Source organism: Takifugu rubripes, chromosome 5 (genome assembly GCF_901000725.2).
Source record: "Takifugu rubripes chromosome 5, fTakRub1.2, whole genome shotgun sequence".
Lineage (NCBI taxonomy): Eukaryota > Metazoa > Chordata > Actinopteri > Tetraodontiformes > Tetraodontidae > Takifugu > Takifugu rubripes.
This window is the reverse complement of record NC_042289.1, coordinates 10,895,979-10,919,705: the sequence shown is the minus strand read 5'-3', so window position 1 is coordinate 10,919,705 and position 23,727 is coordinate 10,895,979. Positions and strand designations below refer to the sequence as shown.

At 50.1% G+C, this 23,727-nt stretch overlaps 3 protein-coding genes across 9 annotated transcripts in view; all 3 read left to right on the top strand.

Annotated features, from left to right (window-relative positions):
• Window positions 1–1,923: 1,923 nt before the first annotated feature.
• On the top strand, window positions 1,924–14,923 carry ints1 (integrator complex subunit 1). 2 transcript variants are annotated; one of them, XM_029836824.1, is made up of 48 exons: window positions 1,924–2,066; window positions 2,302–2,406; window positions 2,498–2,788; window positions 2,867–3,063; window positions 3,152–3,289; window positions 3,363–3,522; window positions 3,613–3,718; window positions 3,797–3,983; window positions 4,073–4,218; window positions 4,305–4,446; window positions 4,552–4,728; window positions 4,821–4,929; window positions 4,988–5,120; window positions 5,192–5,269; window positions 5,355–5,512; window positions 5,641–5,737; window positions 5,818–5,909; window positions 5,978–6,038; window positions 6,119–6,316; window positions 6,537–6,666; window positions 6,772–6,951; window positions 7,084–7,233; window positions 7,301–7,480; window positions 7,557–7,661; window positions 7,746–7,913; window positions 8,027–8,138; window positions 8,205–8,363; window positions 8,449–8,595; window positions 8,679–8,777; window positions 8,870–8,994; window positions 9,087–9,341; window positions 9,429–9,588; window positions 9,662–9,793; window positions 9,870–10,029; window positions 10,532–10,655; window positions 10,746–10,861; window positions 10,943–11,030; window positions 11,103–11,353; window positions 12,591–12,720; window positions 12,807–12,940; window positions 13,027–13,219; window positions 13,334–13,458; window positions 13,536–13,645; window positions 13,725–13,838; window positions 13,918–13,988; window positions 14,063–14,154; window positions 14,231–14,340; window positions 14,419–14,923. In XM_029836824.1, exons 2-48 carry the CDS (start codon window positions 2,352–2,354, stop codon window positions 14,529–14,531), a joined length of 6,558 nt encoding a protein of 2,185 aa, XP_029692684.1. In that variant the 5' UTR covers window positions 1,924–2,066; window positions 2,302–2,351; the 3' UTR covers window positions 14,532–14,923. The 2 variants fall into 2 exon arrangements, with proteins under 2 accessions (XP_029692684.1, XP_003964906.1); XM_003964857.3 differs by having other exon boundaries at window positions 5,000–5,120; window positions 14,419–14,833.
• A 962-nt stretch (window positions 14,924–15,885) lies between these two features.
• On the top strand, window positions 15,886–21,402 carry LOC101066107 (retina and anterior neural fold homeobox protein 2). 3 transcript variants are annotated; one of them, XM_029836849.1, is made up of 5 exons: window positions 15,886–18,836; window positions 18,978–19,100; window positions 19,447–19,744; window positions 19,948–20,105; window positions 20,241–21,402. In XM_029836849.1, exons 3-5 carry the CDS (start codon window positions 19,510–19,512, stop codon window positions 20,634–20,636), a joined length of 789 nt encoding a protein of 262 aa, XP_029692709.1. In that variant the 5' UTR covers window positions 15,886–18,836; window positions 18,978–19,100; window positions 19,447–19,509; the 3' UTR covers window positions 20,637–21,402. The 3 variants fall into 3 exon arrangements, with proteins under 3 accessions (XP_029692709.1, XP_029692708.1, XP_029692710.1); XM_029836848.1 differs by having other exon boundaries at window positions 15,886–19,100; XM_029836850.1 differs by lacking the exon at window positions 15,886–18,836 and having other exon boundaries at window positions 19,062–19,081.
• Window positions 21,403–22,150: 748 nt separating this feature from the next.
• micall2a (mical-like 2a) overlaps window positions 22,151–23,727 on the top strand; it is a 32,829-nt gene continuing 31,252 nt past the window's right edge. The window contains exons 1-3 of one of the 4 annotated variants that reach the window (XM_029836836.1): window positions 22,151–22,435; window positions 22,862–22,910; window positions 23,586–23,727. In XM_029836836.1, coding sequence (XP_029692696.1) covers window positions 22,293–22,435; window positions 22,862–22,910; window positions 23,586–23,727 — 334 coding nt within the window. In that variant the 5' untranslated portion in view covers window positions 22,151–22,292. The remainder of the gene's footprint in view (window positions 22,436–22,861; window positions 22,911–23,585) is intronic. The other 3 variants (XM_029836837.1, XM_029836835.1, XM_029836838.1) reach the window with 3 other exon arrangements.

Here is a 23,727-nt window from a genome sequence, read left to right as displayed (position 1 = left end):
GCTTTTTATTTACATTCGATGACTCCAACGACACCCAAACAAGCTGGTTCCCGTCCCTGTTCCCTGCAGAGGATTAATGACATCATCCTCCATCGGTCGGACATCCAGATGTGCACGTTTGCCGTGCGCTTCCTCGCGGCGTTCACAGATGACCTCAGATCCAAGCAGCAGAGCCTGTGGGGCTCCCATCAGAGGGACCTGCTGTGGGGTCTCAGGAAGTGACCCGGGTTCAGCTCGGACTCAGACTGGAAACCTGATCCGGATCAGCCAGGCCTCCTGTTGTCAAGGAACCGCTTTCTTCTTCCCAGCTGCTTTCAATTACTGGACGGTAAAAGGCCGACGTTGACCAGGCCGACGCTTTAACCCTCCAGCTAATGAGCCCGGTCAAATAAGAGGAAAAGAGCCTTTTTGCATGGAAACTTGAACTCCCACAGCTGGCACGGATCTGCAAACGTGCACCATTTCACGAGCAAGTGTTTCCGCAGAGCTGGAGAGTTCCCGCATGACACAAGATTTCACTTGGAAGCCTGACTGGACATTCCACTGACTTCACTAAACATGTTTCAGATGAGAACACTTTATGTAACCAGCTGGCAGGTCTGAAACCAGCGCCGCGGCGTTACAGTAGCGGGCTCGCTCGTACACGTCCACGGATGAGGACAAGCCAAAAACACCGACCGGATCCTCGCGGTGTTTCTGGAATTACCTGGAAGTGTGGTGACTATTAAGTGAGAGGGGACACTGATGCGGCAGCCTGAAGGCAGAGTCATCAGGCTGATGAAGAGCTCTCTACGGATACATGGCTCTCGTATGAATCACCTTCCTGACGCAAGGAGATGAAAAGGGCATCTGCGTCTTCATTTCTTCAGGATTGAAATGATGACTGGACTTAATGGCTGTTGGCCTAAACGAATTCAAACAAGTCATTATTTGGAATAGGTTAGTTCAACTTCTCTGATTACAGTGTTCTGTGCTGTTTGAGGGGAGGGGCTGGGGGATCACTTGTTAGTAATCGTACATTTACGTAAAGGATGTGACTCTTGTATAACCTGGAAACCTCCCTCCGTGTTTATGGAAAATGTGGGCTAAAGGCATTGGAATGAAGAAACTCGCCCCCTTGTGGTGTGTTGATGTACTGCGGATGCAATGTTGCTTAATTTGCATTTTAGTTGTGAAGCAAATTCTTAAAATACTATGAAATCGAATTAGCCATAACCCTAATCATATAAATAGATTTATTTTAACATACTTATACAAACATACATATAAATAAAATAAATCTATACACATAAACAATAAATTATTATTTTCTGTCTTAAGTAGTCTTAAATGCGGAAATGTATTTTGTATTCAGTTTATTTATGAGATCAACTATTTCCTAAGGACTCCCAAAGCAAAAGGTGCAAAAAGAGCGAAAATAATCCTAAATTCTGCCGTCAAAACAACAATTATGTCACTGCTGACGTCTTCTTTTTTCCCCTTATTTCATGCCAGTAATGTCTCGTTTCAGCGTCATCCGGTGGATGGAACTAATAACTGCAACGTGCCTACTAAGAATTTTCGAAGAGCATAACATGGAGTTGTTGCTTGCTCCGAGACAGACTTTGGACCTGTACCCTTGGATCTATATAATTTATGATAAGATCTTGGTGAACTATAGTTGTAACAGTGGTCGTTGACTATCAAATCACGCAGAGTGACATAATGAGTTACAGTCAATTAATTTAAAATATGATTTTCCCATGCAGGAATACCATCGACTATAACGCAACATAAGCATCCAAAGCTAACGTGACGGGGACTGACAACGCACATATACAAATCAAATATTTTTCTTTATCATGGAGTACTCTGACAATACTGAACCGCTTCTTCACGCCACTAGGTGGCGGTATTATAACGACAGCTCGTGATGCCGAGAAGTTGAAGAAGAAGAAGAAGAAGTCAAAGAAGAAGAAAAAAAAGAAGTCGAACTGAATGGGAGAAAACTGTGTTATATTCGTGTTTATTTTCCTTTCCTGTAATTTGAGTTTCCCCAAGGCCGTTTAATGAGGCATTAGAAATACGTAAGCTCATTTTATTTACTTCGTGTAAATTATAGGCATTACTGATCATCATCTCACAGCTAAGCTAATTGAAATTGCTAATAGTGCATCTGTTTTTATCCGTAGCCTCAAGTCCAAAATGTACTATGAATGTAATTAATATCATCTGCTGCGCATTACGTTGCAGCACGTTTAACGTTTGTGTTGTGACATTAAAAGTTGCATCTTTGCTTTTCTCCCCGTTTTTCACATTTAGACATATGGCTAGCTAATGAGTTGATCTGCACTGGATTTTATGTGGTCACCATGAATCGTCCAAAGCCCACAACCCTGAGGCGCCCCAGCGCTGCAAAACCATCAGGTACGTGACCACACCTTATTTTCTCCTGTTGGTTTTCCTGTCAAGCAGCCACTCGGCAATAATGTCCTCTTGTAATGGACGTCTTCCCCAGGTCATCCTCCACCTGGAGATTTCATTGCTCTTGGGTCAAAGACTCAGGGTGGAGAACCCAAAGCCCCCACTGTCCTCCTGAAGCCGGCATCCACAGGTCTCCCCACTGACCGTAAGAGAGAGACATCGTCCACGCTGCCCTCCTCATCGGGTTTGTCCAGCCTCACCAAACGCCCCAAACTGTCCACCACTCCTCCAGTCAGTGCTTTGGGACGACTTGCTGATGTCGCAGGTGTGGACAAAAGGGCGATATCACCCTCGATAAAGGAGCCATCAGTGATACCTATTGAAGGTAAACAACAGCCTAATTTCTGGTAGAACTCTACTCTATTTATGTGTGCTCATGTTAAATTGCTGTTTATGCCGGTAGTCTCACCAGTGGTGCTGTTGGATGAGATTGAAGCCGCTGAGTCTGAAGGAAATGACGACCGCATTGAGGGACTGCTGTGTGGAGCGGTGAAGCAACTGAAAATGAATCGAGCCAAACCCGACATCACGCTGTCCCTCAGTCTCATGTTTCTGGCCAAAATCAAGCCCAATGTTTTTGCCACCGAAGGAATTATTGAGGTACCCTCTATATAAATGACGTTTTGAGTTTTCGAATGCCCAAACTTGAAAGCATGGATGAGGTTTAATCGTTTTTGTTACTCTCCAGGCGTTGTGCAGCCTCTTGCGCCGGGACGCTTCGATCAACTTCAAAGCCAAAGGGAACAGCCTGGTGTCTGTTCTTGCTTGCAATCTGCTGATGGCAGCCTACGAGGAGGACGAGAACTGGCCAGAAATATTCGTTAAAGTAGGAGTCATCTGGATTACTGATTTATTTGAGTTGCGTTGGAGCTCTCTCTCAGTGTCTGCTCTATTGCCAGGTTTACATCGAAGATTCTCTGGGGGAAAGAATCTGGGTTGACAGTTCTCACTGCAAGAACTTTGTTGACAACATCCAGACTGCTTTTGGGACAAAGATGCCCCCTAAGAGTATGTTGCTGCAGGCTGACACTGGCCGCTCTGGTGGAGATCTCAGTGCAGGTGGGGCTGAATCTAGGATGCCCGCAGGCCTGACGCATGTTGAAAACAAGTCTCGGTTGGTCAATGTCCTGTCGGTGTGTGTGTGTTTAGGCAGCAGTCCTCATCCTTCAACACCAGATGAGGATGACGCACAGGCGGAGCTGCTGATTGCAGAGGAAAAGCTCAGTCCTGAGGATGAAGGGCAGATCATGCCCAGGTGAGAATGAATGAGTCAAACACATGTTAAACTTTTAGTTCATAGGCATTTGTGGCTTTAACTTTGGTGCTTTTATAGGTATGATGAACTGGCAGAAAGCGTGGAGGACTACGTTCTTGAGGTCCTCAAGGATCAGTTGAACCGCAGGCAGCCGATGGATAACGTGTCTCGGAACCTGCTTCGTCTCCTGACCGCCACATGCGGTTACAAAGAGGCGCGGCTCATGGCTGTCCAGAGGCTCGAGATGTGGCTCCAGAACCCAAAGGTTAGCGACTATCGCCCTCGACAACCGGGCTTAGCAGTAAAGAAAGAAGCAATACAAACATCACTGGCTGTATGTTCGTATGTTGACAGTTGACTCGACCAGCTCAGGATCTGCTCATGTCTTTGTGTATGAACTCTAACACCCACGGAGCCGACGACATGGAGGTCATCTCCAACCTGATCAAGATCCGACTCAAACCCAAAGTTCTGCTCAACCACTACATGTTGTGTGTCAGGTCTGCCGAGCCGCTCACTATGCGCCATAACACAAAGGTCACACTGGGGCTGAAACGAACTGGTGGTTTTTTCACTGATTTTCCAGAGAACTGCTGAACGCTCACAGGGACAATCTGGGCACGATGGTGAAGCTGGTGATTTTTAATGAACTGTCTAATGCCAGGAATCCTAATAACATGCAGGTCCTTCACACGGTGCTGCAGCACAGCCCTGAGCAGGCTCCAAAGGTAAAATGCTGCTAGTTCGCTGCTCGCAAATGTTCATCTATTTGTTTTAATCTTATCTGTCAAATACGTCATTAACTCCTGCCTCCATGTTTTGTGTGCCTTCAGTTTTTAGCGATGGTCTTCCAGGATCTGTTAACCAATAAGGACGATTACCTCCGTGCCTCCCGAGCTTTGCTGAGAGAAATCATCAAACAGACCAAGCATGAGATTAACTTCCAGTCCTTCTGCTTTGGTTTAATGCAGGAGAGGAAGGAGACCAGCTATGTTGAAATGGAGTTCAAAGTGCGCACATTTGACTGATCCCCCCTTATTTTATCGTTGCTGCCGTGAGTTTAAGCACGACTCTGAAGCGTTTGTCCTCGTCTCTCCCGCAGGAGCGGTTTGTTATCCAGGTGACAGATTTGCTGACTGTCTCCATGATGTTGGGCATCACGGCGCAGGTTAAAGAAGCCGGCATTGCCTGGGACAAAGGAGAGAAGAAGAGTGAGCGCTGTCTTTCTTCAAAAGCTGGGTGTGATCGGTGATGTTAACTAAACTGTAGTTCTGCTCTCAGATCTGGAGGTGCTGAGGTCCTTTCAGAATCAAATCGCTGCCATCCAGAGAGATGCTGTGTGGTGGCTTCACTCTGTGGTTCCTACAATCAGTAAACTTGGTGCAAAAGACTACGTCCACTGGTCAGTGATCTAACAAGGAAATCCTGTTTTCATTTAAATAATTGTTTAAATGATCTCTTTCGTGTGGACAGCCTGCACAAAGTACTTTTCACAGAGCAACCAGAAACTTATTATAAATGGGACAACTGGCCTCCAGAGAGCGACAGAAAGTGAGGAGTATTTTTTTTTTTTAAACAAATTTTAACTGCACTGAGCACTTTGACCTTACCGAGCTTGTTTTTTTTTGTTCCTCAGCTTCTTCCTTCGCCTCTGCTCAGAGGTGCCTCTGCTGGAGGACACACTAATGCGCATCCTTGTCATCGGACTGTCGCGGGATTTGCCTCTGGGCCCAGCGGACGCCATGGAGCTCGCAGATCACCTGGTCAAGAGGGCTGCTGGGGTTCACTCTGATGGTGTGTGAAGGTCGAGTGGTGCCAAAGCCACGTGAATTTTACCGCCATAGTGGGGAAACCAGAAATGGAGGAAATATTTTACGATCAGAATTCTGTAACATTGACTGGATTGAAACACTTTTTTACAGACCTGGAGGTGCTGAAAGTGGAGAGAATGCAACTGATTGACGCAGTGCTAAATTTGTGTACATACCACCATCCAGAGAACATCCAGCTGCCTGCTGGGTACTGTTGTTACTGGCGCTATGCAACTTTCTCTGGACATGTTTACTGCCTCAAATAACAAGGGAACTTTAATATTTAAGGTACCAACCTCCTAATTTGGCAATATCCACCCTCTACTGGAAGGCCTGGCTGCTCCTGCTTGTTGTGGCTGCATTTAATCCACAGAAAATAGGTAGGGATTTATGTTGCAGACATATAATATCTATATTTCCAAGATATTTAAGGTTATTTTCTTTTCAGGCTTGACTGCCTGGGAAGACTACCCTACTCTGAAGATGCTCATGGAGATGGTCATGACAAAGTAGGTGAACGTTGCCTTTTACAGAAAAATGGTGTTATCTAAAGCAGTCAACCCCATCCTTCATCCCTGTGGTTCCACAGTAACTACACATACCCTCCGTGTACGGTAGCGGATGAGGACACAAAAACCGAGATGATCAACAGGGAGCTGCAGATCTCACAGAGAGAGAAACAAGAGATTCTGGCCTTTGAAAGCCATCTGGCTGCTGCATCCACCAAACAGACCATCACAGAGAACAACAGCTTGCTGCTGTCTCAGCTTACAAGTTTGGATCCACAGTAAGAAACTGGGACATGACATCATCGGCCTAGCTCATGAGAATATGTAGTCTCGTTTCCTTTAATGGGAGTAGTGGGAGAAGAGTAAACACCATTTCCATTTTTGAAGCCAATCCATCAGAGAATATCCAAAATCCCTGGCTTAGATTGGCTCCCAAAGAGAAGTGTTCTGCCAGATGTGTGAATGGAAGTTAGACTCTTGTCTTTCGTCTGTGTTCAGGGGTCCTCCTCGTCGACCTCCACCTCAGGTCCAGGAACAGCTGAAAAGCCTGAATCAGTCTCTGCGTCTGGGTCACCTCCTCTGCCGTAGTCGCAACCCCGACTTCCTTCTCAACATTATCCAAAGACAGGTAACGAAATAGAACTTTGGAAAAAGAAAAACGGAATGAAATGAGAAATTTGGAATTTGTTTTCATGTGTAGTGTTTCACTTGAACACACTGGAATTCTCCTCAGGCCTCCTCTCAGTCCATGCCGTGGTTGGCTGATCTGGTTCAGTCCAGCGAGGGGTCCTTGGATGTGCTGCCAGTGCAGTGCCTGTGTGAATTCCTTCTGCATGACGCTGCTGATGACAGCCTGCCCATCGACGATGACGAAGAGGGCGGGAGTAAAGAACAGAAAGCCAAAAGGAGACAAGTATGTGGACCATGAACCCAAACGTTACAGCTTCTACATCCACAAAATATCTATGACATGATAAAACGAATTTTAACCCCAGAATAACTGGGAGTAAAACCCACTGTTTTATGTCGGCTTCTGTCTTGTCAGAGACAACAAAAGCAAAGGCAGCTGCTCGGACGCCTCCAGGATCTGCTTTTGGGTCCCAAGGCAGATGAACAGACGACCTGTGAAGTGCTGGACTACTTCCTGCGCCGTCTCAGCTCCTCTCAGGTGGCGTCGAGGGTATTAGCCGTGAAGGTAAAACCCTCTGCCGTGCGTTGCTGTGTTCAAAGAGAGGTTTTGTTCATTGTGCAGTTGTGTGCAGGGTTTGTCTTTGGTTCTGGGGGAAGGTGCCTTGAAAGATGGAGAGGAGCGAGACCAGCCCATGGAAGAAGACTCTGTGGATGCTGAGCTCCTGTCTGGGTACCAGTGGCTGTTACAAGACCTCCCAAAGCTCCCTCTATTTGAGAGTGTCAGAGGCATGACATCCACCGCTCTACAGCAGGTCGGAACCCAACAGTGGAGACCCTGCGGTCACCCGAAGCAGATGGCTGATTTTAGGATTTTTCTTTTCCTTAAAGGCAATTCACATGGAAACGGATCCACAGATGATCAGCGCTTACCTCATTTACCTATCCCAGCATGCACCAGTGGAGGAGCAGGCATCTCATAATGACCTGGCTCTGGTAACACTGCTTTTCTTAGCTCTTAGCCGTGTTCTGTGCTGGCGTGAATCTCATCTTCAATCTTCTCCACCTTCCCCTCCGCAGGATGTGGCCCGACTTATCGTGGAGCGCTCCACTATCATGAACAGTTTGTTCTCCAAACATTTGTGCAGGCCTGAGTCTGACGCCGTGCTCTCGGCTTTACTCACCATCTTCTCTGCTTACATCAAGAGGATGAGGAAGACTAAAGAGGGAGAGGACCTCTACAGCTGGGTGAGCACCATTTTCTTTAGAGTAACTGATAAAAATCTATCCGGATAAATTTGTGTTTGAATGTAATGGAAACAGGTTGAGGTTGACAGCATAGTACCTCTGTTCCTTCCCAGTCAGAGTCCCAGGATCAGGTGTTCCTGCGTTGGACTACTGGAGAGATGGCCACCATGCACATTCTGGTCGTGCACGCCATGGTCATCCTGCTGACTCTGGGGCCCCCCAAAGGTTGTCCTCTTCATGTTGCAGTGAAATGGAGAGTAAGACCATGTTGACCAGTCTGTTTGTTTGTAGGTGAGAGTGATTTCTACCTTCTGTTGGACATCTGGTTTCCTGATAAGAAACCTCTGCCTACTGCCTTCCTGGTGGACACCTCAGAGGAGGCCCTTCTGCTCCCTGATTGGTTGAAACTGAGGATGATCCGCTCAGAGGTTTCTCAGCTGGTCGATGCAGGTACAACCTTTCAGAGAGCACAGAGAGTCTAGCGTGGGTGTGTTGCATGTTTCCACATTTTTAAGAGAGCACTATCTTTCCCCAGCACTTCAGGACCTGGAGCCGCAGCAGCTGCTGCTCTTTGTGCAGTCTTTTGGCATTCCAGTATCCAGCATGAGTAAACTGCTTCAGTATTTGGACCAGGCTGTCTCCCATGATCCCCAGTCACTGGAACAGAACATTATGGACAAGCGTAAGAGTGCTAACATGCATTGCTCAAGTTAATTTAGGGTTCTTCTTATTTTTATTTTTATTTTTTGTTTTATCTTGTTTCAGACTACATGGCCCACCTGGTAGAAGTGCAACATGAGCGAGGGGCCACTGGGGGGCACACTTTCCATTCATTACTGAGGTCTTCTCTTCCTCCGGATAAAGGTTGGTGGCTTGAGTGGAAGAGCGGTTTCAATTTTAATATCTGAGAAAAAGCTTTTAATAAATATCTGTAAATGTCTGATTTTTCCTGGCAGATTCTGTTGAAACGAGTAAAGCCAAGGTGACGGTGGAAATGTCCCACAGCTCTGTGAAAATGAGAGCGGCTGCTCAGCTTCCTGTCATCAAGCCCGACGACGATCTGACCGGCATTCTTCTGCAGGTGGGCCGTGCTTTTCCATTCGTCACTCAAAGTCCCGCGTTACCTCTATGTCCCATCACCTGAGCTGTTTTCTATTTTCTGAACCTTTTCAGATATTCCCCATGAAAGTAGACCATCGTTGGCCCGGCCCCCCCGCCAGCCAGTTCTCTCTGGCCTTGCAGCAGGCCCTGGCTAAGGAGCTGATGAGGGCCAAGCAGGGTCAGAACCAGAACGGAGGCTTGGCGTTCCGGCTCCTCCAGGCCATCACAGCCCTGCTCACCTCTGCTCACGCGGGGCCTATTGTCATGTCAATGCACCGCAGCCATGCGCTCTCCTGTCCTCTGATGAGGCAGCTTCATCTCTACCAGGTAAGGCTGGGTGGAAATGTGCAGCAATTCCTCTTCTTCGTCAAACACTTCAACTCTTTTTGGTGGTGCTTTTTGTTGTCGTTCCAGCGTCTGGTGTCCCAGGACGTTGCTTTCTCCTCACTGTTCATTAAGGTGATCGTTGAGATGTTAATGTGGTTGGACAGCCCAAACGTGGAGGGAGGACCGTTAAAGACGCTGCTCAAATCCTTCGCTGGTCAGAATTCTCACAAACACATGCAGAGCGACGGTGAGCAGCCCACCTCTTTCTGCAGCTCAGCTTAGGACGCCTCTTTTAATCGACCTTTCTCTCCGCTCTGCAGTGCGAACAGGTTTCCTCCACATCGCTGAGGCTCTGGAAGTTCACCGAGACGCAGAAGTGCCGCTGAGAGCCGTCATCGCGATGCTGAAAGCGGGAGACAGGTGTAACACAGAAGCAGAGCTTGTCGTTAAAGGTTTGCTTGGTTTGACCGTGCAATACTCGCAGGTTCATTCAAATCTCTTGACCGTTCGCACCGTTTTGTTGTGTAGTGCTGCAGGGCCTGATGGAGGCCAGGTCGCCCTACTTGGAGGAGCTGCTCTCCCTATTGATGACACAGAGCGGCACAGCAGGCTCTGTCACCACTCTCATTTCCCTGTTGCTGCAGAAAAGCGAGGAGGGAGCTGTGAAAAAGGAAGCGGATTCCAACAAGTGAGCGCCGCGATTCTATTTCCCTCTTCAGTCATGCAGGAAACATTCATATTTGACAGGAATAAATGACAAACACGGTTGCCTCTGTCAAAAAATAGCAACGCGGGGCTTGAATGCTGTGGCTTTGTACTCCGAAACTGCTTCAGGATTTGGTCGGGAGAGGTTTAATTGGTTTTGCAGGCTTGGCATCGGCTTAACGGTGTGAAAATCACTGAACACTTTAACAAATCTTCTCTGCCTTGGGTTCCAACCACACTGGCAGTGAGGTCAGGTACACACAGGATGGTTTCCTTTTGTCGCACAGTCTGGACCGATGCAAGCCTCCGGAAGATGAGAACATTCAGTACAGTTAGGATGTAGAAGTGTGAGGGTGGCAGGTTTAGGAAATTTGGTTTTCTGCCTCTGTGTAAGAGCTGAGTTGTGTTTAAAGGATCACTGTCGAGCTTTCGGACTATACTCTCGTGTCTACCCACCTCACCTTTGGTCTGATCTTCTCCACCAGCTGCGAGGTGACAAAATCTGGACTGAGTTCTGGATTATTGGTGGACTGGCTGGAACATCTGGACCCTGAAGTCACCTCCGTGTGTCCAGACCGTCAACAGAAGCTGCTGTTTGCCCTCAACAAGGTGAGGTCATGCGCTCTCCTTCCTGTCAGACTGGAGTTGCTGTTTGCTTGGTGTTAATGATGCCGCCGGTTGTGCTCTTTCCTGCTCCAGGCCCGAGGAAGCCCTGCCTACAGACCGTACCTTTTAGCCTTGCTCACGCATCAGTCCAACTGGTCCTCCCTGCTGCAGTGCATCAGCACTATTCTCAGCAAGCACAGAGACTACAAGTACTGCCTTTTAATTCTTTCATTGTCATCCACTGGTCTCGTAATCAACAAATGTGCTACGAAACATGTGATGTCTTCCAGACTAGACCCGTCCTCCTCTCTGGATTTCCTCTGGGCCTGCAGTCACATCCCACGAATTTGGCAAGGCCGCGACCAAAAGATCCGTCAGGTAAGATCAAAAATCCACCCACGAACGCCACCGAGCCCTTTGGCGCGACGGACTACTTTTCCTCCCGCGCAGAACAAAACGGACAAGTTCGTGCTGCGGCTCGCCTCGGAGGAGCTCATCAGCCTGGTCGACCTGATCCTGTTCGAGTCCGAGCTCAACAGCCGCGAGTCGCCCGGCGACGACATGGGCGGCCTGGACCAGGTGGCCTGCTCCCTCATCCAGTCCAGGCTGCCGCTCCTACACTCCTACTGCAACGGAGATCTGGAAAACATCAAGAAAGTCTCCGAGTACCTCATCAGCTGCACAAAGAAATATGAAGACAGGTGGGGTTTAAATCAGGTGTAACCCGGCAGATTTAGTGTTTCTATTAACTCAGCCGTCTAATAGAGACACATATGCTCCTCACAGTTTATTGAATACGGTTTTCCCACCTATTCCCACACACTCTTCTCTACCTAATTAGCTCAAATATGGAAAACATTTTTTTTCCCGTTGTGGTGGCTTTGTGATAAATGCGCAGTGAATCGCACTAGCTTTGCCTTCTCGGCGCAGATGAACTTTTTACACTTCCTCCGTCAGCCACAATGCCGCGGAGCGGGGAAAACTCGATAATTAGGTCTATTGGTGTGAAATTAAAACCAGCAGAAGTCGTCTGTTCTGTGATCTCTTTAAAAGCTCAGTGTATTATAATGAAGCCAAGAGGATTATTGCCGAAGCTCTAAACTTGCCTGTGTTGTGAATTCCTGCTCTGACTTAGCTGTCAGAGATCGGGGTGCAACTCTTTGTGGAGGCAAACCCTCCTTTCATGAATATGTCTCTAGTTATTAAACTGCTTTAATGAGGAAACTTTGGCCAAGGTCAAACAAAATTAGGATCCAAATTACAGTATTTTAAGTATAGCTAAGCTGTCTGGTGAAGCAGTTTGGCCGGATAAAAATCACGTTGAAGTAAAGGGTTTTGGCCTCGTGTTGCACACACACGCGACGGTCTGTCTGGCATTCTTCCCGCGAAACCTCGCTGTCACGTAAGCTGCTGTTTATTCCAATTACACACCAGCTTTTGAACAACAAGCAGAGGCTTTACGCTCAGTCAAGGTCGCTCTGATTAGCGTAATGCCCGGTTGTTGATACAAGAGAGAGAATCATTTCAAACTTACAAGAACAGCCTCAGATTTTTTATTTAAGACAGTGACTTCAAGAAAACGGCATCAGAGTCGCATTAGATTGTTTTTCATCTGCCTCTTCTGTTGTAAAGTCCGTTCATTATTGTTGCCTTCAGAGAGAAACAATAGAGAAGTCCGTTATTGTCCTCCGGAACCTGTGATCTGGTAGTAATCCATTAAAACCCGATGGATGAAAGCTTTATTTTCCTGTCATTTTCCCTCGGACACAACTATTAAGTGGAAAAGTTGTGGCACTGACAGTTAAAGGGCTTCAAGTGGGGCAGAATCGGGGATTACGCTGCTGAGCGTGTTGTTGTTAAGCCTCGAGCTCCAGTCAGAGTGAGAGCGGTGGCGGCGGAGCCGTGCCTCTGAAACGCTTTGTCCTTTCCTTCTTGCAGCGTGATCAGTAAACGCTGCCAGAACCTGCTGTTGCAGATCTACCTGCACTTCCCCGAGGTCATCCAGCACGTTACGCTGCCCGAAGGCACCTTCAGCAGCGGGGGGGCGGCCCACAGCAACAGCTGCAAGGTAGAGCGATGCGTTGGATCGGGCCCTTAAGAACGATTTTGGAGTTATTTTGCGGTCCGTGTACGTTACGGTCGTGTCTGTCTCAGCTGGACGTCCTGGTGCATCGCCTGGTCACGCTGCTGGCCGACGTGGGAGATTCAAAGTCCGCCGAAAATCGCGCATCTGACGCCAACCTTGCGTGTCGGAAGCTGGCTGTGTCTCACCCCGTCCTTCTGCTCAGGTGAAATCGATTATTTGTTGACGCCTGACAGGTTTTGCTCTGTAAGACAACTGAACCCTGTCCCCCCTGCCCCCCCCCCCCCCCAGGCATCTGTCTATGATTGCAGGTCTTTTGCACAGTCGAATCCACCTAAACCTGCACGAGTTCAGGCAGCAGAACCACATGACCTTCTTCAGCAACGTGCTTGCTATCCTGGAGATGCTGCAGCCGCTTGTTTTCCACGGCGACCACCAGGGGGCGCTTCAGGACTGTCTTCTCTCCTTCATGAAGGTCCTTCAGGTGGGTGTCTCGTGCTGTCAAACCCTGACAGATGCAGGATTTAGGCTTGGAATTTGATGTAAATATGAGCAAATATCAGTCCGCCGATGTGGATATTCATCTTTGTCCTTGTAGAACTTTCAGAGGACTCGCTCTCCGTTGATCTTCATCAATAAGTTTTTGCAATTCACGCAAAAGTACATCACCCACAATGCCTCAGCGGCCATCCCTTACTTACAGAAACACTCTGACATCCTACAGTAAGTCCCCCCCCCCCCTGCAGATGTGGCCATTCTATAGCGAGGGGTCATTTAGCTTGTGTTTTTGTGCCCTCCAGGGTTCTTTGTGCAGAGAATCCAGACCTGGTTCAGCTGAAGTCACTTCTGGCCGGACTCACTCTGCCGGTGAAAAGTTCTTCTGCCGAGGTTCCACCAGAAGAGAGGGACGGTGAGCCTGGACCCATCCGTTGTTATGAGCCACAACCATCGATACCAACCTGTCTTTGCGCTCCCCCCCCCCCCTCCAGATGATCTTTCCTCCGGTTCCCTCCCTCTCGTCAACATCTCAGCCTCGGTGTCGCTCAGCGGCGCAGACATGACCACGTACGTGAAGAAGATGTCGCGCGGGGAGGCGGTGGAGGGTGAGTGAGCGAGCGGCGCCGTTTACCCACAACTCCCGCTTCCATACGTCTAATGTCATGTTCCCACGGTCCGCCGCAGACGTGCTGGAGGTGTTGACGGAGGTGGAGGACAAGTCGAGGAGAAGCCCTGAAATCATCCAGTACTTCACCGTGAGTCCGACAGCCGAGCAGAAGGTCGAGCGAAGCGGCGTCCGGCGCCTTAATGCCTGTGCCACTGTTTACAGAGCGACCTGCAGAGACTCATGGCTTCATCCGAGGAGCTGTGTCGGAACATGGCCTTCAGCCTGGCGCTGCGCTGCATCCAGAACAACCCCAGGTAACGCGTCGCACCCACCCAGGAAGTGGCTCCGCCAGCCTGTTTAGGGTAACCGTGGGTGCCCTCTCCCCTGCAGCCTGGCCACGGACTTCCTGCCGACCTTCATGTACTGTATGAGCAGCGGGAACTTCGATGTGGTGCAGACGGCCCTCAGGAACCTGCCAGAATACGTCCTCCTGTGTCAAGGTCAGGACTTCTCTGTTATTACGATTCGCAGGTTTCCTTAAAACGTGGGGTCGTGACCCAATTTTGCCCCTCCGACAGAACACGCAGACATCCTGCTGCACAAGGCCTTCATAGTGGGCATCTACGGACAGATCGACACCAGTTCCATGATCGCGGAGTCGATGAAGGTCCTCCACATGGAAGCGATATAACCATCATCACGGTTTCATTGGCTTCAAACGTTCTTATTCCAGCAGTTTGGCTCTGCTGCCGCTAGTGTTGGAATCTTCATGATAATCTGGTGAAAGGGTTCAAAGCCCCCCATGTGAGCTGATTATTAAAGCAGCTGTTATTTTAGTAATACTTTAATTAGGGCATTTATGGCCTCTTATAGCATGTAAGCCATTTTGAACTGATAACAATGACACGGTCAACAATAATTTGAAAAGATAACAAGAATTAAAATGTCATTGAGTGAAGTTATTGTGCCCCATTAAAAATGTGCCAAATTAGACTCGGTCAACAACGTTTTAATGAATATTATACTAATGCACGTTATAATTCTCTGGTTTAATTAAATTGAAGGATGCTAATTGCCTTTTCAGAAATTGTCCAGGAAGCTTTTGTACTTCTGCAGTCACAGTTCCTGTTTGGATAATGACTCTTCTGGCTGGAACTGGTCTCACATGGACCAGTAGAGCGCCCAGTTGGAGTCGTTACTCGGGGCTTTGGTTCAAACGGGTCTCAAACAAACATCCTCAGCCCCCCCCAGCTGATACAAATGGTGGAATTTAGGAATAATTTAGCCATCGATTCCAACTGAAAAGCCAAGATGAAACTGTTTGAATTCCAGACAGTTTCCAGACTGGTTCTTGCTTAAAACCAGTCTGGAATCCGGTTTTAAGCACGGAGCGCCCCCCCCCCCCCCCCCCCGCGTTCATATTCATTCATTTCTGAATCATTGCTGCATTAAAGGGAGCAGAAAAACAACATTTCACCGGAGTAATGGGGGGAAATAAGTGGAGTGTGTTTGCGTTTCAGCCCGGTTCCTCTGACCCTGATGAAATCAGCCGTCGCTCGTCGCCGGGCTGTGACGGGCAAATTAACGGCGTGGAGCGCGTGCTGCGGCGGAGGCCGCGGCGCCGCGAGTTGTTTTTGCTCGTCGTCACCGACGATATCTGAAAACCTCTTGATGGATGTCAAAGTCCAACAACACGCAGGCGTGCCGGTAAACTGGGAAAGTGGAAGCTCCCATTGATGGTAAATTAGGCATGGTGGTAATTGTTCAATCACGGCGGGAGGGGGGCGGGGGGGGGGGGGGTGCGGGCCGCCCGGGTCTTTTCCAGCTCGTTCTGCTGCTGGTGTTTTGTTACAGAGCGAAGAGTTGATGATGATGGCAGAACAAGCCCACACTGGTGGGTCAGTGGAAGCTGCCAGTCAAATAAGAGGTGTTGGTTAAGGCTCACTTCTGTGTGAATTCATTATCTTTGTCTCCCCCCCCCCCCCCATCGTGCCTCCAAATCCCCTTTAATGAATATGTATTCACACATTCAGTCCTATAATTAACTTGATCACATGCAGCCACCATCCGGCCCCACCCCTCCTGCTCCCTCACGCCTTAATTGCACCTGTACGGTGTCCTATAACTCGCCGAGAGCTCTGTTTATGGTTATCAATCAACCAACCACACAAGCCGTAGCGGACCCGGGCTCTTGGTCAGGCGCCAGCGTCCTATTGGCTGGGAGGCAGTCAGGCGGAACAGAGATGAATGACGGCTAACGAGAGGAAGGGGGGCGTTGGGGGCGGGGTTGGCCTGTTGCTGAGTGGTGTGACAGACCACTGACAAGTTAACCACCCCTGCCTTTAGTCACCGGGCACGCTGGGTGCCCCCTAATGCAGCTGCTAAGAGCTAACCGCTCATTTATCCAGGCTGAACGCGCTTCTTCCTGTAACGACGCAGCTGCCAGTTGAGCGCTTGTGCTTCAAACGGTCAGTCGCAGGCCCCCGACCCTGACCCGTTCAGCCGGATCAGGTCCACACCCCCGCTCCAGCCTCTTCGGTCCTCCCCCATCTGGTTCTGGACTTCTGAGATCTTGAAAGATGTTGCTGTTTCGGTGATTTCCCCCCTAAGAAATTCCCCTTTCCCCCCTGAAATAGTTTGCACGTCGGCCCCGAAGACACCTGGAAAAGTGCAGGCACGCGGCTGTCAGTGGGCCCTCCCCTGTCAGTGGGCCCTCCCCTGTCAGTGGGCCCTCCCCTGTCAGTGGGCCCTCACCTGTAAGTGGACAGTGGATGAGCAGCGAGCAGGAATGCGACCGGCGGAGGCTCCTCGCCGTCTCTCAGCTTACAGGAGGGGCCCCGATGTGCCGCTACCTGCCCGCGCACATCTGTCTGCTCTCCGCCTTCCTCTCGATGGCACCCCGGCCTTAGATCATCTCCTCTTCCTCCACGCTTGAGCTGCGCTCTGGCTGGCGTGGAGGAGGGGGGGGGGGGGGGGGCGCCCCGTCTCTCGCCTCTCTCCTGCCTGGCACTTTGATGTCTCAAGTGTGATTGTGCGCGGATTGTGGCAGCTTTCCCTTGAAGGTTTTGACATGAAAAGCAGGCTGAGCTCTCAGGTTTACGCCACGGCCAGTGATCCAGGACTAAAACAATCAGCCCCATTGCTGTGGGATACTATTACCACTAAATGACTCGCCCCGCATAGGGGCTTCCTCAGCCATGAAGGACCCCTTTTCTTGCCCCCCCCCCAGTTATGGACACATTTTAGGAGTGTTGATTGAATTAAGCTGATCCGTGTTCCCATTCATGGACTTTGGAAACTTCTGCAGATGCCACGGCAACCATCCCAGCAACACGGGGGCAGAAACGTGAAGAAATCCGAACGAAAAGGGGAGCAGTAATTGCGGTTAAGCTAGTCTGATAAGGGAGATAAGGTGACATGTCATTAGCAGCAGAGACATTAGCGACAACCCTTAAGCTTCGCTTACACTTTCATTAAATATTGATCTTATCTGCGCCGATCGCCGCTGCGGCCCGGGCGAACGGCGCCGGGTAGATGGATCCCCGTGACAGAGGAGCCGGCGATAATCATCCATCGCGCTGCTGACATTTGACAGAACTCTTGTTTTATGAGCTGGAGTGCCATCGCGGCGGATGAGAGGGAATAATAATGTGGCGTGATGGCCATCGCCATGGTGATGGATGGTACTGTGTCGGAGTGAGGGCAGAGCCTCAGAGTTAATCCACTTCAGCCGCATCTGTCTGACAGGGGGAAAGGCAAATCTGGCCTGTGTCATTCCTATGTTCTCTGTTTAAAAAAAAAAGGGGGGATTTTTTTTCTTAAGAGGTTGAAGAAAATTGGCTTTTTAAACCTCACTGGAGTTTGAAATCTTCTGGGCACTGTTGGAGGTTCCTAATCCACATTCCGCCCCTCCTGTCCAGGATCTGCAGATGATCTGGTGATTGCTGTTTTATCCGTGGATCTCGTGTTGCTTTGTCGTCCCGGAGACACCTGAGAGACTAATGAGGCCCAACGTGAGCCATTACCATTGTTGTCCTAATGCCTCCTTCAATTAGCCACGAGCGGCTCCTCGGAGCGACGACTGTCAGTCCCTCCCTCGCTGGGGTTTCACCAATTTTGTTCCCGATTATCTGGATCAATGGGCATTAAAGGACCCAGGGAAAGACAAACACGGCGGTTTGTGGTGGGGGGGCGGCGGCAGAGAGAGGGGGGTCCGCTTTCAAACGGAGCAGAAATCCCCGTAACTACCTGTGCAGCGGGGACAAACACGGGCGCCATTCAGGTGTCAGTCCCGCCACACACGCTGTTTGTTTAGCCACAGCTCAGGAGACACTTTTAATCTCCGCTGCTTTCCTCACAGAAGCGGCGATCCGGGGAATTATTCCTCCCCATCTCAGTCTGTCTGACACGAACATTAACAGATTAAACTTTAGATTCCCCCCACCCCACCCCATGGTTGCATCACCTTCCTGCTCCCTGATGAGCGGCGACGTGAGGTGGCTGATTTGGGGTCCAAAAGTGCTGCTGCTGACCTTAATTCTGTGTGTTTTTTAGCATTTTCGCGTCACAAACGCGGTGCGTTCGGTGGCCGACGGACATTTCGTCACCCAATCCTCAGGTTTCAGCCTCGCCGTGAAGCCCAAAGGTCTAATTCTGCCCCCCTGTCCTCAGCCGAGGCTTTAATTTAATGTTTGAACAGGTGCGGGTCAAAAGGTCACACCTCCGCTCCGGCCGCCGGCGGCCACCTGCAGAGGCCTCCATCGCGGCTCGCCGCCGTCACAGACGACGGGCGTTTAGGGAGACATTAATTCACGCGGACGGCGGCGTCTTCTCATCAGGGAGCCGTCAGCACTAAGCTGCAGCTGCCGCCCTGGAAAAAAAAAAAAGTGTTAATAATCTTCCTGTCTGAGACGTTAATGTGTTGATGCGCTTTGATCGGAGCCGGAAGAATCCCGCAAGTGTTCCGGAGACGGCGAGGAGACGGCGAGAACAACAGGTAAAACCGTCCACAGGAGGGGGAAAAGACATTTAAATAAGTTAAAAACATCTGGAGTCTTTTTGTTACTTTACCCCTCAAATAAATGCCAGTGTTTTTATTTAGATCCTGATCCCACTTCCTGTTTTTCCCACTTTAAAGGGATTGAGACCGGGAAGGGGGCGTCCGGCACAGAGAGGAAAACTTTCTCTTCACGCATCGCCGCACGAGCCAAAATGTTCATCCCGTCGCCGCCGTCATCCTTGGTGATTTTCAATCGCAGAGGTTAAACGCCGCAGAAACGTTCTGGGGGGGGGGGAAACATATTGGTGTCGCGCAGCTCGAGTTGATTATAAATCACATGTGTACTGCTGAAGGCAGGCGCAGGATCACATGACAGATGACACCAGGCTGGTTGACAAACCAAGCGCTGCTGCTTGTCTTTGAGGTCATGTGACTGGGAGAGGGGTGGGGGGGGGGAGTTAAGGTGAGACCACCTCCAGCACTCGAGTTTTACCTTTACTCTCCAGGCGACACCTGAGCTGAGCCTCAGGCGCGCTGCAGCTTTAACAAACCCTCGCAAACATCTGCCGGACGTCCACATCTGGGCTTTTCTCCCTCTGGACCTTAGGATCCAGTTCCCTCCTGAGGCAGCAATCTCCTCCTGGACCCGCCGACCCTTGAAAGCGTGGACATGTTCGGCCCCGGGCAGCTGGTTTCCACGCTCCTGCCTGCGGTGTTCCACTCACCGGCGGCTCACTTTTTCCCCGCTTTCCCGAGCAGGCTGGCGTCCCAACCCCAGATCCTGATCCCGGGGCCGTTCATCACCTACGAGTCCCTGAGGAGTTACCTGCAGCCTGATCCATGCAAGGAAGCCTTGCTCCTGGCCACGCCGCCGGTGGGGATGGGACCCCTCACAGAGGTCATAGGTAGGGCCAAACATTTCTCAAATTTCTGGAGACACAAGTAAATATGGAGGAGAGGTTAGCCACCAGCTCATAGCTAATGATCAATTATCAGGCTTCCTTAACTTGGGCCTGATGCTTCCTCCACTAATTGCCCAATTTTGAATGGTTAGTTGGCTGCCGCCCGTCGGCGACTGTGTAACCGCTGCTCCCGTTATGCGCCCCAGACGAACAGCGGCCGGTGAAGCAGCGGCGTGCACGGGCGAACTACAGCAGCTGGCAGCTGGAGGAGCTGGAGAAGGCCTTCGAGACCACCCACTACCCAGACATCTTCATGAGGGAAGCCCTGGCTGTCCGACTGGACCTCATCGAGGCCAGAGTGCAGGTGAGCCGCCTCCTGAACACCCTCGCAGTCCGCTAATATCAGGGACTCGCCGTCCCACCTGCTAATTTGATGTCTTTGCTCCTGAGGAATTCACATCTCAGTAGAATGTACAGAAATGTCTTTTTCTCTTCGTAGGTTTGGTTTCAAAACCGCCGAGCTAAGATGAGGCGGCAGCTGAAGCTCCAGGGTCAGCTCTCCCGGCCCCAGTTGAACACGGACCAAGAGGCTCCCGAGGCGGCGAGCGGGCCTCCGAGGCTCCAGGCCGACGGTTCCGACGGCGAGCACTGCGAGAGGCAGCGGGCGCGAGAGAGCGGGCCCCCGCGGCCGGGGGCGGGGCCGGGGGCGGGCGCCTGCGCGGCGGGCGCGCACCTGCCGCCCGCGGAGGGGCCCAGTTCGGAGGAGCTGCGCTCCAGCAGCATCGCCGCGCTGAGGGCCAAAGCCCGAGAGCACGAGGCCGAGATCCACAACACCATAAACGTTTCAGGAGGCGACGCACAAACACAGGAAGCTGGCGCCAGACGGGAGGACTGATGGCTTCATCTTCTTCCTGTTTGTGCAGATATTAGCGCTCATTTGTCACCGATGTACCTGAAGGTGTCCTGGTGCTGCTGTGGAGGCGTCACGATTCCTTCCTGCTCTGTACTCCAAAGCTTTTGACCATCTCGTGATTTTCTTTGTCCTTTTGTCTCCGTGTCTCCGTCCTCTCGTCTCATTATCCTCCCTCCTCTCTCCTAGTTAATTATTCTCCCGTGTTGTTGTCGCCGCCTCATATTCCGAGCGCGGCTTCAATCACCGATCGTGTCTTCAACACGTCGCCTCGTCACGGAATCCGGGGAAATTTCCAACCGACCTCTCGGGGTCACCGCCGCCGCAGAGATGCAGGATGTCGGCGTGCGTGCACACGTCCTCACAGGAAACCATGGAAATAGCTGAGAAATGAACTCATGGAAAGTGACACCATGAGCGTGCACAGCTGCTTTTTCCCCCTCTTCTTCTCTCCATGAGTGACTTTAAAGTACAGCGTGTGCAGGTTCGCCCCGGAAAATGCGGGACAGGAGTGAACAAATCACGTTTGTTCACTGTCAACATCTGCGCCGCTGTGACGGAGCGCTCGTTCAATCAAGGTCATTTTTATCCAGTTCTGTTAGATAATTAATGTTTCACGCCAAATATTTGACTTAGGTTAAGGACATTTTACCTACAGATGCACATCCAAAGCTAATGTTTCCTATTTTCTTAAAATAAATAAACGTCAAGCTGAAAGTTGCTGATATTAGTGGCAGAAACTGAAATGTGTGATGAATAAAAAGTATTTGTTGGAGACTGTTGGGAGAGGTGTGCAGCAGCTGCCCCCTACTGGGCACAAACGGGAACGCGAGTCCAAAAACAGAACTAAAACCTACATTAACGCCATTTTTTTTTCATATTTTCTCATTTCTTTTGACAGTAGATCCGGTGTGATTCAATCACTCCGGACGTTCATGTTCAGCTCACTAACCCGTGGTGTCAGAGGTCAGTGCCTTTAAAATACGTCATAATATATATATATTTAGAACCAATGTGTCTGTTGAGCTTTTTTAGGACCTCGTGATTTGGACTAATTGGGTCAGAACTTTCCTGAAACAATAACTGGCCTCAATTAGGCCCAAACATGGACGCAAAACAAAGATGCGTCATGTGCGGTGACCCGGACACGTTGGCTGAGACAGAAGGACTCGTTTTAACGTTCAGAAATTGGTCTTTTTCGTCGATGTAAACGGAAATTTAAAAAACAAAGAATAAATCCCGCAACGTGGTTAGAGAGGGACCTCAGTTCTAGCCCAGGCTGACCTCTTTACGTGAAATCCAAAACATCTCATTCATTATTCAGCATTATTCCGAAGCTTCATCTTTCGTTTTCATCTTTTTCCCCCCTGAAACGCACCATCCATATGTTTGATTTAAACATCGTAATTTACCTGTGTGACTCTTGCGTCTGTGGATGATGGATGGTGGTGACACCCACCCACCCATCCACCCGCCCGCCGCCACCGCCGGCGCGTCCGGGACCCTCCGCGCTCCCTCAGCTGGAGGAAACAGGACGCAGCTGCTCTCCAGGCTCAGATCCTGACTTCCTCTTTAGTCCCGCTCATCCTGCGGCTCCTGCGCATCGAGGAGCCGCTCGGACTGCGCCGCGTTTGCGTTCTTATGGCCGCCATCAAGGCTTTGGAGCAGTGGTGCCGAGCGCACTGCGACGGCTACCGGGACGTGACCATCACCAACATGACCACGTCGTTCAGGAGCGGACTGGCTTTTTGCGCCCTCATACACAACTACAGACCCGACCTGATGTAAGTGTTTCTTCCCCGGGTCACTTCTGTTCAGCAGTTTTTATTAATACTTAATAAGTTTAAGCTGCTGTGACTTGTGCTGTACTTCTTGTATTTATTTGATGTGACACCTTTGAGAAGCGCCCTGTTGTGTTGACCCCTGAAGGTCAAAACACGGAAATTCAGTAAATATGGGAACTTATTTTAAACGTCTATCCAACATATGCCTATAGAATACTCTCACTCCCTCACACACGCACCCAAATACTGCACACAAGTTCATAAATGCCCACAATATGAAGACATTTTCAACATTTCCAGGTAAAAAAAGGTCTTCAGAAGGTTTGTGTGAAACGTTGTGGTGTTCAGTGCTGTATGGTAAGGGTGGGACCTGGGGGGGCGCCTGCTCTCATTGTTTATGTTGGCTCCTTATCTCTCTTGTCTCAGAGACTACGACTCGCTCAGAAAGGAGGATGTGTTTGAGAACAACAGGCTGGTAAGACCAGAACTAGCTGCAACTGTTCTTTATTGCTGCTAAAGTTTTCATTTTTGCTGCTTTCATCCTGCTCAGCTCATTACTTTGGTTAACCTCTGCAGCACCCAGGAACCCCCACCCCACCCCCCCACGCCCCATTATTGAGTGGAGCAGCTTCCTCTGACTATATTCCCTCTGTATGACTTCCTCTGGACTGTCCTGACTGGAGCTGGGGTGGATTATTCATTTTGAATGAGGCCACCTGACCCCCGTCAGGATGGTCCGTGTTTAGAAGCTGTTTTTACTGATGACTGTGGCACGAGAAAGAAGAACCGGGAGCCGCTTGCGAGGCTGCGGCGTTTTTATTGGCCCAGCTTTGCTCCCTGGATGTTGGCTGGACTCGGACGTGAGGCAGCTGTAATTCACACCCGTCTATATTTCATGGACGGTGTCAGATTCCTCACAGGTGTGGAGTTAAATAAGAACGCGCCCTCCCTTTCCCATCACTGTTGTTTATTTGGATCCCAACACGCAAAGAGGAAGTCACTATTCCTTATGCTTTCGGGCCACGGACGCTATTTAAAGGAAATGTTATTGTCTAACCTTTCTACAGAACTGAGGGACACTCCTGTCCCCAGAGGAACCCATTGAGTTTAATTTTAGACGGCCCCTAAATGTGTTGTTTTTCTGACCAAGGCTTTCCAGGTGGCAGAGGAGAAGTTGGGGATTCCAGCTTTGTTGGACGCAGAGGACATGGTGGCGCTGAAGATCCCCGACCGGCTGAGCATCCTCACCTACGTCTCCCAGTACTACAATTACTTCAACGGTCGGCCCCCTA